Source organism: Muscardinus avellanarius (genome assembly GCF_963383645.1).
Source record: "Muscardinus avellanarius genome assembly, chromosome: 5".
Taxonomy (NCBI): domain Eukaryota; kingdom Metazoa; phylum Chordata; class Mammalia; order Rodentia; family Gliridae; genus Muscardinus; species Muscardinus avellanarius.
The window spans coordinates 9,131,427-9,148,003 of NC_137790.1; the positions used below are offsets into that span (position 1 = coordinate 9,131,427).

The 16,577-nt window shown below is 50.7% G+C and overlaps 1 protein-coding gene across 1 annotated transcript; it reads right to left on the minus strand.

Moving 5' to 3' along the window:
* Positions 1-2,181: 2,181 nt before the first annotated feature.
* LOC308263354 (carbonyl reductase [NADPH] 3) lies at positions 2,182-10,264 on the minus strand (the record flags this gene model as incomplete). Its single annotated transcript, XM_080696345.1, has 3 exons — positions 9,962-10,264; positions 7,827-7,934; positions 2,182-2,618 (listed from the first exon to the last, which is right to left on the minus strand). The coding sequence occupies exons 1-3, from the start codon at positions 10,248-10,250 to the stop codon at positions 2,182-2,184; spliced, it is 834 nt and encodes a 277-aa protein (XP_080552471.1). The 5' UTR covers positions 10,251-10,264.
* Positions 10,265-16,577: the final 6,313 nt, after the last annotated feature.

Consider the following 16,577-nt stretch of genomic DNA (forward strand, 5'->3'; position numbering starts at 1 on the left):
AGAGGTAGAATGCCCCTGGATTCAATCCCTAATACCCACCTCCCCCAAAAAACTTGTATTGGTGCATCGTAGGCTCGCTCCATGGCGTAGCTCAAAATGCTAGTGAGCTTCCCGCTCCGTCCCCTGCCCCGTGCAAGACGCTGAGACGGCGTCAGCATTCTCAGATAGGTACGTGGCACTGATTCTCCGCTCCGCCACAGGACCTTTGCCTCACTCCTCCAGGGCTTCTCCCCATTAACTAAAGTCCCTTTTGTATCCTGAAATACTCCCAAGCTCCTGCACGAGAGAAGACCCATGGCCCTTCGTTTTCTTGAACGTCCTCCGCCCTTGTCCATCTATAAAGCCAACCTCCGTTCAGCCTTCAGAACCCTCATTCTGTTTTGTAGAGTGAGGCATAGTCCTGCTCTAGAAATGCAAATAAAAGCCAACTAATAAGCCGGGCGTGCGGGCTCACGCTTGTCATTCCAGCATTCCGAGGCTGAGACAGGAGGATCTCAGTTTGTGGCCAGCCTCAGCTACTTAGTGAGGCCCTTTGCAACTCAGTGAGACCCTGTTTCAAAATAAAGAATAAAGCCGGGCGTGGTGGCACACGCTTGTAATCCCCGCGCTTGGGAGACTGAGACTGGAGGATTGCACGGGTTCGAAGCCAGCCTCAGCTACTTAGTGAGGCTCTCGGCAACTTAGTGAGACCCTGTTTTCAAATGAAATATAAAAAAATAGGTCTGGGAGGATAGCCCGGATGTAGATAGCCCCTGGGTTCCACCCCCAGTACCACAAAAAAAAAAAAAAAAAAAGAATAAAAATAGGACCGAGGGTGTAGTTTGGAGGTAGACTGCCCTCGGATTCCATCCTCAGGAACACACACACACACATGCCAATTAATATATTTTTTTGTAATTTTGTCTCTTGATAGAACCATATACTCAAATATGGCAAAACAGATGAGACACCAAGGAAGTGTGCAGCGCTAAAGCAGGAGAAATCATTGGTGTGGAATGAGCAAACTAAACAGCAGGGAACCGCCGAGTCAGCTGGGCCTGAGTCCACGGCTGTAAGCTGCTCTCTACACAGCCATGCGCTCCCCAGCTCGCTACCCCAGGGCTGCAGCATCAGCTCCTGGGAACCTGTTATAAATGCAGATGTTTCCCCCCAGACCTCCAGAACCAGAAACTCCGGGTGGGAAGTAGCCTTCTGTTTTTTGGGTTTAATTTTTTTTTTTTTTTTTTTTTTTTGTGGTACTGGGAATTGCACCCAGAGGCATTCTATCTCCGAATATACCCCCTGCCCTTTTAAAATTTGCCTTAAAACTAGGTTGTTAAGGTTAAACTAGGTTGCTGAAGCCAGCCTCAAACTTCTGATCCTCCTATTTCAGCCTCCCAAGAACTGGAACTACAGGTGTGTGTCACCATGCCTTTCTGTAACTATTTTAGCCAGAAACCCAGGAGATCGCCATGCACCCTAAAACTTGAGACTAATGGGCATCCTTTTCTCTCTCAGGCTGAGGAGTATGGGTGTGGCTAAGTGGTTCTGCCCCCTCCCCAATTATGGAATTAAGACACCTTTCTTTCTCCCAGGGAGATTCTGATAGACATTTCTATTCTGTGTGTGTGTGTGTGTGTGTGTGTGTGTGTGTGTGTTACTGAGAATGGAATCCAGGGGCTTTGTACCTCCGAGCTACACCCCAGCCCTATTTTTTAGTCTTTATCTTAAAACAGGTCTCACTGAGTTGCAGAGGGCCTCACTAAGTAGCTGAGGCTGTCCGTGAACTGTGATCCTCCTGTCTCAGCCTCCTGAATGCTGGGATTACAAGCGTGTGCCACCACGCCCGGCTTCTCATAAGATGTTTCTTCTCAACGGCAGGTATAGCATCACACTACATCAGAATTCCTTCCTTCCAGCCGGGCGTGGTGGCGCACGCTTGTAATCTCCGCGCTTGGGAGGCTGAGACAGGAGTATCGCACAGGTTCGAAGCCAGCCTCAGCTACTTAGTGAGGCTCTCAGCAACTTAATGAGACCTTGTTTCCAAATAAAATATACTAAAAAAAAAAAAAAAGGCCTGGGAGTATAGCCTGGAGGTAGAAAGCATCTGGGTTCCACCCCCAGTACCACAAAAAAAAAAAAAGAAAAAGAATTGCTTCCTTCCACCAACATTTATTAAACACGAAACTGCACAGCAGGTGTTCACCAATTCTGCACAACTTTGTCACTGACGAGCTGGCCGTGAGGCTCGGTGGCATCTGGAGGCAGCAGAGCCAAGTAGACGGGGGTCTCCGCCCCCTCCTCCACGGTCCGCGGGGCCTGGTCCCCCGCCATGTCGGTCTTCACCCAGCCCGGGCAGCAGGCGTTCAGCAGAATGCAGTCGGCTTTCCTCATCTCGTCCAGCCGCCGCGCCAGGATTCTTGACAAGACCGTGACCCCCAGCTTGGACACCCCGTAGGCGGAGCTGGGCCAGCCTTCCCGCTCGTGCACCTCGTTCTTTGTGTCCTCCACGAACTTTCTCATGAGGTCCACCAGGTCGCCCTCCGTGAGAGCGTCGCACCGGAACTTTTCCTGCAGATCCTCGCTGCAGTTTTCCAGAGCTTTGGAACCCTGAAAACTACTGATATTCACCACTCGTCCTGGAACAGAGGGGTCAAACGATAGAAGGATGTCGTCAGGAAGATGTGCTTGGTTAAACACACCGCTCAACCGAGCCGCGGTGCGGGCCACCTGCTGATGAGACCCACCAGTGCACTAGGCGTGCGTGTCGTCCCAGCATTCAAGAGGCTGAGACGGGAGGACCCTGGACAGCCTCAGCTCCTTAGTGAGGCCCTCTGCAACTCGGTGAGACCCTGTTTCAAAATAAAGAATAAGCCGGGCACGCACGCTGGTAATCCCAGCGTTTGGGAGGCTGAGACAGGAGGATCGCAGAGGTTCGAAGCCAGCCTCAGCTACTTAGTGAGGCTCTCAGCAACTTAGTGAGACCCTGTTTCCAAATAAAATATAAAAAAGAGGTCTGGGAGTATAGCCCGGAGGTAGAAAATCCCCTGGGTTCCACCCCCAGTACCACACACACACACCACACACACACACAAAGGATAAATAAAAAAATTTAAAAAATTAAAAAATAGGGCTGGGGGTGCAGCTCAGAGGTCGAATGCCCCTGGGTTCTAAGACCTGCCAAAAAAAAAATATATATATATATATATATATATATAAAAATTATAAATTATAATATATAAAAAATAAAAATATATTAAAATATATATATATCTCAAGTTTGACATTTATCTTCACTCCTCTTGTCCTAAGAAAGAACACGTCTCCATCAGCAGCAAGGGCTCCCCTTCTGCAGCAATCTTTCACCACATGGGTGGAGCTGTGGGTCTGCAGATTTACCAGGGTGTTTTGTGAACGCCCCTTTCAGTGTACACACTGCAAGTGTTCATGAGCCTGCTTTTTGGGGAGAGTGCCCTCATTCTAAGGAAGAACAAAGCTCTGGATGCCCTGGGTTGGCACAAATTCCTAGAGCCACAGAAAGTCACTCTGTCCCTGCGTGCCTAAACCAGGATTCAGTGCTCTCTGGGGATGCCCTGGTCTGTTATTAGGCCAGATGGGTCCCCTCCTCGGTGCCTACCCACAGGGCCCCATTCGAGAAAGAGTGGGCAAGTAGCTCCCTCTGGTGGCGAAATGGCTGCTTAACCTATTACCTAGACTTGAACAGCGAGGCTAACCGAGTGTTTTAAAGTTTGAGAGAGAAAGAAAAATGAAGAGGCAATGATGCTCAGTATCTTACCCCAAGGCAAACACGAGGTTTGTTCAAAATACACCAGGCCGGGCATGGTGGCGCACACTTTTAATCCCCGCGCCTGGGAGGCTGAGACAGGAGGACCGCACAGGTTCGAAGCCAGCCTCAGCTACTTAGTGAGGCTCTCAGCAACTTAGTGAGACTCTTTTTCTAAATAAAATATAAAATAGGTCTGAGAGTGTAGCTAAGAGGTAGAATGCCCCTAGTTTTCATCCCCAGTACCGCAAAAACAAACAAAAAACCCCCAAACAAACAAAAACATGAACATTACTGTGTTTAGAGAACCCCACTTTGGAAAGTAACTTTATAGAATGGATTAAAGACAGTGACCACCAGCCTCCATCATCTTTCTTTTTTTTCTTTTTTCTTTTGGTACTGGGGATCGAATCCAGGGGCATTCTATCTCCGAGCTATACCCCCAGCCCTATTTTTTATTCTTTATTTTGAAACAGGGTCTCCCTGAGTTGCAAAGGACCTCACTAAGTAGCTGAGGCTGGCCGCGAACCGCGATCTTCCTGTATTGGCCTCCCGAATGCTGGGATGACAAGTGCGTGCCACCATGCCCGGCTCTGTGTTTTATTTTGAAACTGGGTCTCACCAGGTTGAGGAGAGTCTTAACACTTGCTGAGGCTGGTCTAATCTGCAACTCTTTGTCTCAGTCTCTCAGGTACTGGGGTTACAGGCTTGTGCCACCACACACATTAGAACTTCCTGTTCTAATCTGGAAAGAGCCCCAGATGTGGGAAGTTAAAAAAAAAAAAACCACACAAAAAACAAAGCCAGGCGGCACTGGGCACAGTGGTGAGGCGCGCCTGTGTCCCGGCTACTTGGGAGGCGAAAGTGGGATGGTCCCCTCAGCCCGGGAGTTTGACGCCAGCCTGAGCAACACATCAAGATCTCACCTTAACAAAGTCGGGCACGTGGTGCACACTTGTAATCCCAGTGCTTGGGAGGCTGAGACAGGAGGATCGCAGCCACAAAGCCAGCCTCAGCCACTTAGTGAGGCCCTCTGCAACTTGGTGACACCCTCTTTCGAAAGAATTAAAAATAGGGCTGGAGGTATATAGCTTGGAGGTAGAATGACCCTGGGTTCAACCCTCAGTACTGAAAAAAAAAAAAAAAGGTAAGTTTGGTGTGGTGGTACACGCTTAAAATCCCAGTACTTGAGAGGCTGAGACAGGAGGATTGCAAGTTCAAGGCCAGCCTCAGAAACTTAGTGAGGCCCTTGGAGACCCTGTTTCAAATTAAAGAATAAAGCTGGGCGTGGTGGCACACGCTTGTCATCCCCGCGCTTGGGAGGCAGAGACAGGAGGATCGCGCAGGTTCGAAGCCAGCCATGCTGTCTTAAGAGACCCTGTTTCCAAATAAAAATATAAAAAATAGGTGTCTGGGAGTGTAGCCCGGAGGTAGAAAGGTTTCCAGGAACCCCAGTACCATAAAAAGAAAAAGAAAAAAAAAAAAAAGAATAAAAATAAGGCTATGGCTCAGAGGATTTAATCCTCAGTATAAAAATAAATAAATAAATAAAAGTGGTAAATATTGTGCTAAATTTTACCTTCTGTGTAAACACAGGCATTCTAAAACTGTGCACTATATTTGCTTAGATTTGCATTCACGAACTCCATCTCCTTGGCGATAGGCCCTCACTAGCTCTAAGTACCTGGATCAAAAGTTTCCTTCAGCCAGGACCTACCTGTAGGCCTTCTATGACCCTGCCCCACTAGGAAACCGATAAAGAGAAACCACCTGTGGAGGTTGGTGGCGGCGGGAGGGGTCCAATTGCACCTCATACCAGACACCTTTTTACATTTAAAACTCTTGCACCTAGAGATGATCCTTATTCAAAATGTTCAATTAAGAAAATCCCATTTCTAATAAGAACCACATGGTTCTCCCTCCCCCCAACACGGTCAATTCTTTCTTTTTTCTTTTTCTTTTTTTGTAGTAGTGAAGATTGAACCCAGGGGCATTCTACCTTTGAGCCATACCCCTAGCCCTATTTTATTTTTTATTTGGAAACAGGGTCTCACTAAGTTGCTGAGAGCCTCACTAAGTAGCTGAGGCTGGTCTCAAACCTGCAATCTTCCTGTCTCAACCTCCCAAGTACTGGGATTATAAGCGTGTGCCACCATGCCTAACTCAATGTGGTTTGTTCTTTCTTTATTATTATTATTATTATTATTATTATTATTATTATTATTATTATTATTTTCAGTACTGGGGATGGAACTCAGGGGCATTCTACCTCTGAGCTACACTCCCTGTTCTCTTTTTTATTCTTTATTTTGATTTATTATTTTTTTTTGCAGGTCTGGGGATGGAACCCAGGGACATTCAACCTCTGAGTTACACCCCTTGCCCTATTTTTTATTCTTTATTTTGAAACTGGGTCTCACTGAGTTGCAGAGGGCCTCACTAAGTAGCTGAGGCTGTCCATGAACTGTGATCCTCTGGTCTCAGCCTCCCAAATGCTGGGATTACAAGTGTGCGCCACCACGCCGGCTTCTTCTTTTTTTTTTTTTTTTGCGGGTCTGGGGATGGAACTCCAGGGCACTCTACCTCCAAGCTACACCCCCAGCCCTATTTTTTATTCTTTATTTTGAAACAGGGTTTCACTAAGTTGTGAAGGGCCTCACTAAGTAGCTGAGGCTGTCTGCGAACTGTAATCCTCTAGGCTCAGCCTCCCGAATGCTGGGATTACAAGCGTGCACCATCACGCCCGGCTTTTTAAAAAGTTTAATGTTTTGATTATGTTAAATGTCATTTTACACTTTGAATTCTTTGTTAACCACTGTCTCCTCTACTTGGGTCTGAGTTCCATGGACAAGATGGTCCTCATCTATGACGGCGACCATTACATCCCCAGAACCCAGCGTAATGTCTAACGTATGGTAGGCACTCAATAAATATTTGGAGGAAAGTAATACTCATTTATTACACTCTTGGGAGATATGGGCAAGGCATTTCCCAATAGATAAAAATTAGTTTGAAAGCTGGGCATGGTGGCCCACACTTGTAATCCCAGCATGTGGGAGGCTGAGACAGGAAGGCTCGGAGTTCGCGGACAGTCTCAGCTACTTAGTGAGGCCTTTGCCACTCAGTGAGACCCTGTTTCAAAAAATCAATAAAAAAAAAATAGGGCTGGGGGTGTAACTTGAAGGTAGAATGCCCCTGGGTTCCATCCCCAGTACCGCAGGGAAAAAAATTAGTTTGAATTTTCTCAATCAGTTTGCGAAGTTTGTTATAAGCAAAAAGGAACAGCCAGACACAATAGTGCATACCTATTATCCCAGGACTGAGGCTGAGTCAGGAAGATCACAGCTTCAAGCAACTTAGTGAGACCCTATTACAAAATAAAAAAATTGGGGGATGGAGCTTATCAATCCCCAGTGTCAGTAAGAAAAAGGAATACAGGAAAAGTCATAATACTAGGGCGGATACCACCCAACACGTCCAAATAAGCCAGGTGTGCCCCCAGCCCCGGAGAGCAGAACTCACCGAGACTGATCGGAGGCAAAGACTTTGGGGGACATGTGGCGTCATGTCATTGCGGGTTGAGATCATGACATGGTTCCCAAGAGCACTGTGATCCATCATACGTGCCCTTGGAAGTTAAAGCTAAAATGTTCAAGCGAAGCCAGGCGTGGGGCACAGGCCTGTCATCCCGGTACTTGGGAGGCTGAGACTGGAGGATCACAGAATTGAGGACAGCTCAGCAAGTAGTGAGCCTCTCCTCAGCCTACCAAAACCCTGTTTCAAAAAATAAAATAAAATAAAATAGGGCCGGGGCGGGGGGGTGTAGGTCAGAGGTAGAGCTATTTAACTGGCCCAACCCACAGTGCCACAAATAAAATAAATAAATAAAAAATAAAATGTTCCAGCAAGGAGCCAGACATTGGGAGAAAACAAGGCAGTTTTCTGGTTTTCTCCCTTTACAAAGAAATAGCGGTCGTGGGGGGTCCCCGCGGCAGCGTCGGTTCAGGGCCCGGTGCCCGCTCCTTCCCGAGGGACCGGCCTGACCGCCGCGCCTTGGGCTTACCATGAGGCTTCACGATGGGCAGCAACTCGTTGCATACGTTTCTAGTGGCAAAAAAGTTCGTCCTCAGCGTCAGCTCGGCTTGAACATCGAAGGGCGTCGGGTCATCCACTTTCAAGACGGAAGGAAGGAAATAGAATGTCAAACGGTTGGGAGCGTGGGTCTTCCATAGCAGGCCGGGGAGAGTCTCACTACTTGCTGAGGCTATCCTCAAATCTGTGATCTGTTTCAGCCTCCCAGGTACCGGGTTTATTTTTTTATTTTTTATTTTTTGTGGTACTGGGGTTCCTGGAAACCCTTCTCCGGGTTACACTCCTAGACCTATTTTATATTTTTATTTGGAAACAGGGTCTCTTAAGCCAGCAAGGCTGGCTTCGAACCAGTGCGATCTTCCTGTCTCTGCCTCCCAAGCGCGGGGATTACAAGCGTGTGCCACCACACCCGGCCCAAGTGCCAGGTTTAAATTAAAGGGGAAACAAGCTAACTCTAATTTTTTTTTTTTTTTTTTTGCAGTACTGGGAATAGAATTCTGGGGCATTCTACATCTGAGCTTTACCCCCAGCCCTAGTTTTTATTCTTTATTTTGAAACGGGGTCTCACTATGTTGTTGAGGGCCTCACTAAGTAGCTGAGGCTGGCCACGAACACTGATCCTCCTGTCTCAGCCTCCCAAGTACTGGGATCACAAGTGTGCACCACCACGCCCGGCTCTCTCAAGCAATTTTTATTTATTTATTTGTTTATTATTTTTTTATTTTTGCGGTCCTAGGGATGGAACCCAGGGGCATTCTACCTCCGATCTACACCCTCAGCCCTATTATTTTTATTCTTTATTTTGAAAACAGGGTCTCACTGAGTTGCGGAGGGCCTCACTAAGTAGCTCAACCTGTCTGCTAACCGTGATCCTCCTATCTCAGCCTTCTGAATGCTGGGATTACAAGCGTGCGCCACCACGCCCGGCTCTCAAGCAATTTTAAGCCACCGGTTGGTGGTTCTTAAACCTGAGTGTGGGTGGGAATCCCTGGCAGGGCGGGCCTGTGAAAACAGCTTGCAGGGCCACACTCGCAGTTCCTGGTTGGCGATGGGCTTGCAGCTCTCCCAGAGGCCTGGCTAGCTCACGGCTTCCCCAACTTGCACGTGCTCTGGGGCACCTGGGGATGGCTTCGGCAGGGGTCAGGCCTGAAGCATGTGGCCGGGTCTGCTGGTCCAAGGCCCAAGCTCTGAGAAGCAGGGAATCTGGCTCACCTGTGCCCGGGAGGCAGGGGTTTACCCATCAATCACTTAGCCAACAGGGGAGGGTGCTGAAGGCGGTGTTGACTCCTGGGCTCCCCAACGCTCACTGGCTGAGGGAAAGGACCCAACCGAGGAAGCCTTTCCTCCCAGGCAGCGCAGGGCAAGTACCCAGGGCCGACTTCTCCATACTGGTCCCTGGTCCCTTTCCTCTTCCTGTCTAGGGCTTTTCTTCCCCACCAGTCCTAATTGAAGCTGGCCAGTTTTTTTCTTTTTATGTCCAGCACACGGCAGGCCAATAACTTTAATTGAAGAGTTGCTGGCATAAGTAATTTCCTTGATTTTTTTTTTCCTCCTAAAGAAAGACGCTGCTTTAAACCACACTTACATATGTTTGAAAACAAATCTCAGCTCCCGGGAGGAGGGATCCAGGGCTGGCTTCCTTTCTCCCCCGCCCCCCAGCCTATCGAGGCTCTCCATTAAACCCACTGTGAAATCACTGAAGTGCCCGCGCTCACTGCGCCTCCGGCCGCGTTTCCCGTCCGGAGCAGACGTCCCCTGGCTCCTGTGAATGCGCCCTTGTTTCACAGGAAAAGCAAAAGCCGAAAGGGGTCTTTGGGGCCCTTCGTTGAGAAAAGAGTTCTTGCATCGGACAGAAAGCTGATGAGCTCAGCAAGGCGTGGGCCTCCCGGGGGAGGCCGGGTTTCTCGCAAACAGCCCCAGCTGAAAGTTTTGGAAGGGCCGGTGGGCGCCCCCGCCCGTGCCGGCCGGTCGGCTGTTGGGGCGCTCTGCAAACCCCCGAAAGCGACACCCCGCCGGCAGGGCGGGGGCTGGGCGCATCCTCGGGGCCCCGCCCGGAGCACTCCAGCGGGGGCCGCCGGGACCTGCTCGCCCGGGCCCCGCACCTACTCTTGAAGGCGATGCCCGCGTTGTTGACCAGCACGTTGAGGCCCCCGTACTCCCGGCGCAGGAAATCGCGCAGCGCGCGGATGCTCGGCAGGTCGTCGATGTCCAGCGGGTGGAAGCGCGGGCTCAGGCCCTCGGCCTGCAGCTGCTGCACGGCCGCCCGGCCCCGCGCCTCGTCCCGCGCGGTCAGCACCACGTCCCCGGAGAACTGCAGGCACAGGGCGCGCGCGATGGCCAAGCCGATGCCCTTGTTGGCGCCGGTGACCAGCGCCACGCGGCTGCAGGACGCCATGGCCGGGCGGTGGGCGGCGCGGACCCCGCCCGGACCCGAGCAGCCGCGCAGAGCCGGCTTCTGGGACCCGGAGCCCGGACTCGGCGGGAACGCGGCCCCCGGCGCCGGCCCCTCCCCGCCAAGGAGGGGCTGTCTGCTCCCCAAGGTTTCGTAATGCCCGAGTCCCGGGCCCGCCTCCTCCCGGGGCTCGGGGCCAGCCTGCCCGGCACCCCGAGGTCGGCGAGGTGCGCTTCCCCGAGCAAGCCCAGACGGCGATGGGTCCCTAGGGCGCCAGGACCCTGGCGGGTTGGGCCGAAGCAACCATTTCGGAGGAAACGAGCGCGGAGCCCGTCCTCCGCCAAACGCAGACTCTGCCTTGGCGGAACGTGCCACGAAAGTACTTAAGCACAGTCGCTGCGCAGGCTGGGCCCTCCGCTGGCGCAGCAGAGAGAGAGCAAGAGGTGGCGGGGGAGTGGGGTTAGCAGGTGTGGCCCCGCACGGGGCTCCAGGCGCCCCCAGGTGGGGGGGACGCTGGCCAGCGCGCCCGGCCCGCACTGGAAGGTTTTTCCTGAATCCCCACGACACCCAAGGGCGCAGAAGTGTCTGCCTGCAGCCGGGCCAAGGAAGATAGTCGTCTGTGTACGCAGATCTCTATACAGACCCAGATCCTCTGTGCACGTCTCCCGGGAGACCCGGGGCGCGCCGAGGTGTGGGCTCGCAACTAGAGCCCCACCCGTCTTCCTCGTAACCCGTGTTGATCCGTGACTTGGAAATCCGAGGGCAGCCATGATCTCATCCTGACTCAGCGTTCCCCCAGCCCAGCGGGCCCAGCGGCCTTGGGCCTCAGTTCCCGACGGCGCCTCCTCTCCAAGTCGGCACCTGAGCTCGGGAAGGTGGGCACCTGCCGGGGTCTCCGAAGGTGGCCCCGTCCAGGAGTTCATTCTCCACCCCCCACCCCCGAATCTTGCTTAGGAGTCTAAGGCTGTAGTGCCTGTTGGGTCTCTCTTGACTTTGGGGGATGGGGTCTCACTGTGTTTGTTGCTTGGCCAGCTCTGACTCTCGGTTGGTTCAAGTGATCCTCCTGCCTCAGCCCCCAAGAAGCTGGGAGGAGCCGCCAGGCCGGGCCTTCCTTTTCTTTCTCTCTGATCTGTCTGGCTGAGAAGTACAAGCTTGTGGTTTTATTGATTCCCCCCCCCCTTTTTTTTGTTTGTTTGTTTTGGTACTAGGATTGGAACCCAGAGGCATTTTACCTCCGGGTACATCCCATGCCTAATACTTAGGCAGCTAAGGCAAGAAGAAGGTCATAGGTTTTGGGCCAGCCTCAGCAACTTAGCAAGATGCTGGTTTAAAATATAAGATAGAGCCGGGCGTGGTGGCGCATGCTTGTAATCCTTGCGCTTGGGAGGCTGAGACAGGAGGATCGTGTAGGTTTGAAGCCAGCCTCAGCTGGTTTAAGAGACCCCTGTTTCCAAATAAAAAATAAAATAGGTCTGGGAGTGTAGCCCGGAGGTAGAAGGCCCCTGGGTTCCATCCCCAGTACCACCAAACCAAGATAATAATAATAATAACAACAACAACAACAACAATAATAATAATAATACAATAAATAAAATAAAGGCCGGGCGTGGTGGTGCACACTTGTAATCCCATCATTCGGGAGGCTGAGACTGGGGGATCGCGGTTCGTGGATAGCCTCAGGTACTTAGTGAGGCCCTGTTTCAAGATAAAGAATAAAAAATAGGGCAGTGAGTGTAGCTTGGAGGTCAACTGTCCCTGGGTTCCATCCCCAGACCTGCAAAAAAAAAAAAAAAAAAAAAAAAAAAAAAAAAAAAACAGGGCAGGGGGTGTAGCTAGGTCAAATGCCCCTGGGTTCCATCCCCAGCTCTACAAAATAAATAAATAAATAAATAAATAAATAAATAAATAAATAAATCAAATAAAATAAAAATTAAAAATTAAAAAAAAATAAAAAGGGCTGGGGGTGTAGCTGGGAGTATAGCTCAGAGATAGAATTCCCCTCAATTCAATCCCCATTACCCAAAACAAACAAAAAAAATCAAAAAAGAGTTTCAAAAGCAGAGAGACATATTAAAACATGTTGTATGTAATGGCAATAATCTCAGAGAAAGGTAGAAATTGGTGAAGGAAGAAAGAGAATAATTTTCAAGAACAAAATGTGTTCTTGGGGACCCAGGGCGCGGCGGGTGGGGCTGGGAAGCAGGGCAGGGCTTCTCTTGCGTCAGAGTGCGAGGTTCTGGTTCCCAGCAGGTGGGGAACCCTGGCCTGAGGGTAGCTCTGCGCTCTCAGAGAAACCAGAAACTGGAGGTCATCACTGAGGACCGGTTTGGGAGACTTCAGGAGAGAAGGGCCATTTCGCAGAGTGGTGACGTGAATTTTCAAAGGAATTTTGCAGCGCTGACTGTCTGAATCAGGGGCCCACTGGGGTCTGTGGTCATGAAGGTCAAGAGAGCTTGAAGGTCAAGAGAGCTGGACCCGCCTCCTGAGCCCTCAGCCCCAAGCTTCCAGCTGCTGGGTTCTGGGATCAGCAGGGGGCTCTGTCTGGGTCCGTATTCTGTTGCTATAACAAAACACCCGAGGATGCGTAATATATCAAGAACAGAAGGTTGCTCGGCTCACAGTTCTTGAAGCCAAGGTCATTGTCCTAGCATCAGCTCAGCTTCTGGTGAGCCCCTCGTCCTGTAGAAGCAGGAAGGGGCAGCGGGGATCTGGAAGGGGCATGTGTTGAGGAGATAGTGAGGACGGTGCCAGGCTCCTTCATAACCGTCCGGTCTCATCACAACTAACCTCACTTTGGGGGTGCTCCGTTGAGCCCCTCAAGAGGGTGGAGCCCCTGTGAGCTAATTATTCTTTTTTTTTATTTTTATTTTTGGTGGTACTGGGGTTCCTGGAAGCCCTTCTACCTCCGGGCTACACTCCCAGACCTATTTTTACATTTTTATTTGGAAACAGGGTCTCCTAAGCCAGCGTGCGCGGCTGGCTTCGAACCTGCGCGATCCTCCTGTCTCTGCCTCCCAAGCGCGGGGATTACAAGCGTGCGCCACCAGGCCCAGCGCTAATTATTCTTAAAGGCCCCACCGCCTCTCAATACTGGTCCATTGAAAATTAAAGCTTGCTGGGCAGGGCGTGGCGGTGCACGTTTGTCATCCCAGCATTCGGGAGGCTGAGACCGGAGGATCGCGGTTCACGGATCACAGCCTCAGCTACTTAGTGAGGCCCTCCGCAACTCAGTGAGACCGGTTTCAAAATAAAGAATGAAAAATAGGGCTGGGGGTGTAGCTGGGAAGTAGAATGCCCCTGGGTTCCATCCCCAGTACCACACACTCAAAAAAGAATAGATAATTAAAGCTTAACATAAGTTTGATTAAGGATAAGCCGTATTCCAGAAACACCGGTCACTGAACTTACCGTATGCAGCTTTGTATATATAAAAAAATGGGTTGTGAGCAAATCTTGTACGTCCTGAGGGCTGAGGGAAAATGAAATGAAGGGAAGAAGGCCTGACGCCATCTGTGGCATGAAATCTGATCTGTTCAGATCTGTGTCAACCCAGCGCCAATGGGGAGGCTGCGGCGTCTGACCCCACCTTGGACATGCCGGGGCAGGACTCTTCTTTTTCTTCTCCTCCTCCTCCTCCTCCCTTTTGTTCTTCTTCCCTGGGGATTGAACCCAGGGCTGTTCTACCTCCAAGCTACACCCAGCCCTAAACAGGGCCTCACTATGTTGCTGAGGCCGTCCTCCAACCTGCAAGCCTCCTGTCGCAGCCTCCCGAGTCCTGGGATTACAGGTGTGCGCCACCACGCCCGGCTGGCATGCTCCTTGACTTGGTTCTGCTTTCACTCAGTGGGGCAGTTATTCCCTTGGCTTTCCTAAACCCTTAGCATAAGAGCCAGAGCCAGTGCCGCGACGTGGTATGTTTGGCGTTCTCCCTAGAGAGGCCTGTTGGTGCCTGGGGTCGGAATGTCCACAGCTGTTGCACATCTGCATCCCTCCCGTGAATGTGAGTGCACCTGTTAGGTGCCAGGCACCTGCAAGGGTGATGTGGGGGGGGGCTCCCTGCACCCCTCATACTTGGCTACTTACTATGGGATTTGGGGCATCTCGCCCAGTGTCTCGGTGTCTCAGTTCGCTCATCTCGAACACAGGGCTGAGCACTAGCTCTTATGACCGTTGCAAGGATTAAATGAGCTCATATTATAAAAGTGCTTAGGAGCCGGGCGTGGTGGCGCACGCTTGTCATCCCCGCGCTTGGGAGGCGGAGACAGGATCGCGCCGGTTCGAAGCCAGCCGCGCTGGCTTAAGAGACCCTGCTTCCAAATAAAATATAAAGTAGGTCTGGGAGTGTAGCCCAGAGGTAGAAGGGCTTCCAGGAACCCCAGTACCACACACAAAAAAGTCCTTAGGAGGCGCGAGGGGTTGTCAAGGGCCATCGTAGAATGTACCTTGAGATTATCACTGGGACCGGCTTAGTGTGAATACCTGGTGTTTGGCTGGGTGGGATTTGTCCACAAGTGGAGAAATTCCAGGGGACCTGGTATCCTCTCTGCAGTGCGGTCACTGATCTCTGTCCCCCCAGTAATGTCTGCTCCCTCCTTCCTCCAAGCTTGCCGCGTGCCTGCCTCGCTGACGTTCTTTATCGTAATCCATGACGATATTAGCTTCAGTGTTTGGTTGATTTTATGATGCCTTGTCTATGCACTTTCTATAGACAAATACAGTGCTGTCTATAGATGGGCAGGAGAGTCGTCATCTATCTCCTCTCCGACCCCCCAATTATTACAATCTCTTAAAATGATTATATCAGGCTTCGTGTCGTCATGTGAGATTGCGAGTGTCAGGAAGCTGCCTGAGAGCGGAGACCTTCCGAGGCGGGAAACGTGGAACAATTACTGAAAGCTGCAGGGAGCAGCCCCCGTCCGTGGCAGGAACCACAGAACCGCAGAAGCTGCAGGGAGCTACTCGAAGCAGCCCCTCTCTGTGGCTGGACCACGAAACAAGCAGCATCTGCCAGAGCCACCAGTATGTGGTAGCATGCGCTTGTAATCCCAGTACTCGGGAGGCTGAGACAGGAGGATCACAGGTTCAAAGCCAGCCTCGGCAATGTAGCAGGACTCTCAAGAAACCTAGTGAGACCCTGTTTCCAAATAAGAAATAAAATAAATAAAAAATGAACTGGGAATAGAGCTCTAAATTCAATCTCCAGTACCAATAAAACAAAATAAAATAAAAGTGCTTAGGAAAGTGTTGTCCAATGTAACATTAGATAAGCCACCTGCTCTTATTACGTTCTGCAAAGGAAGACAGGCAGCCATTTAAAACCATCTGTTCATCTGTGTTCAGCCACTTAACGAGTCCTCCCGGATACCAGGAGCTGTGCTAGGCACAGTCTTGACTCTGCCAGTTTAAGTTTGTTGGACACAGCTGGTTGTGCTGGCGCACGCTTGTAATCCCCGCGCTTGGGAGGCTGAGACAGGAGGATCACACACGTTCAAAGCCAGCCTCAGCTACTTAGTGAGGCTCTCGGCAACTTAGTGAGACCCTGTTTCCAAATAAAAATATAAAATAGGTCTGGGACTATAGCCCGGAGGTAGAAAGGCCCCTGGGTTCCACCCCCAGCACCACAAAAAATAAAAAAATAAATAAATAAACTTGTTGGACGCAGAAAACAGTGGGCAGAGAGGAGGGAGGAAAAGCAGTCTGGGGCCTTGCCTTAAAGGAAGCCCTGTTGGCTTGTCTTGCTGTAAAAATGGCGGGTTCCTGGAGGAACGGGCAGGTCCCGGCAGGAATGGGGCCCAGTGTCTTTCTGGAAGCAAGGTGAAGGTCAGGTTCTTGAGTCAAAAGAAAAGATGGGACAGAAGGCTGGCATGACAACACACCTGTAATCCCAGTACTTGGGAGGCTGGGACAGGAGGATCACAGGTTGGAGTTCGGCCTCGGCAACTTAGCAGGGCCCTCAGCAACCAGCAAGACCCTGTTTCAAAATAAAAAATAAAGCGCCGGGTGTGGTGGTGCACGCTTGAAATCCCAGCATTTGGGAGGCTGAGGCAGGAGGATCTGGGTTCCTGAACAGCTTCAGCTACTTAGTGAGGCCCTTTGCAACTCAGTGAGACCCTGTTTCAAAATAAAAAAATAAAAACTAGGGCTGGGGTTGTAGCTTGGATGTAGAATGCCCCTGGGTTCCATCCCCAGACCTGAAAAATAAATAAAATAAAATAAAATAAAATAAAATAGGGCTGGGGGTATGGCTTGGAAGTAGAATGCCCCTGGTAACCCCTCAAACAAAACAAAACAAAACAAAACAAAACAAAACAAAACAAAACAGGTGCATGC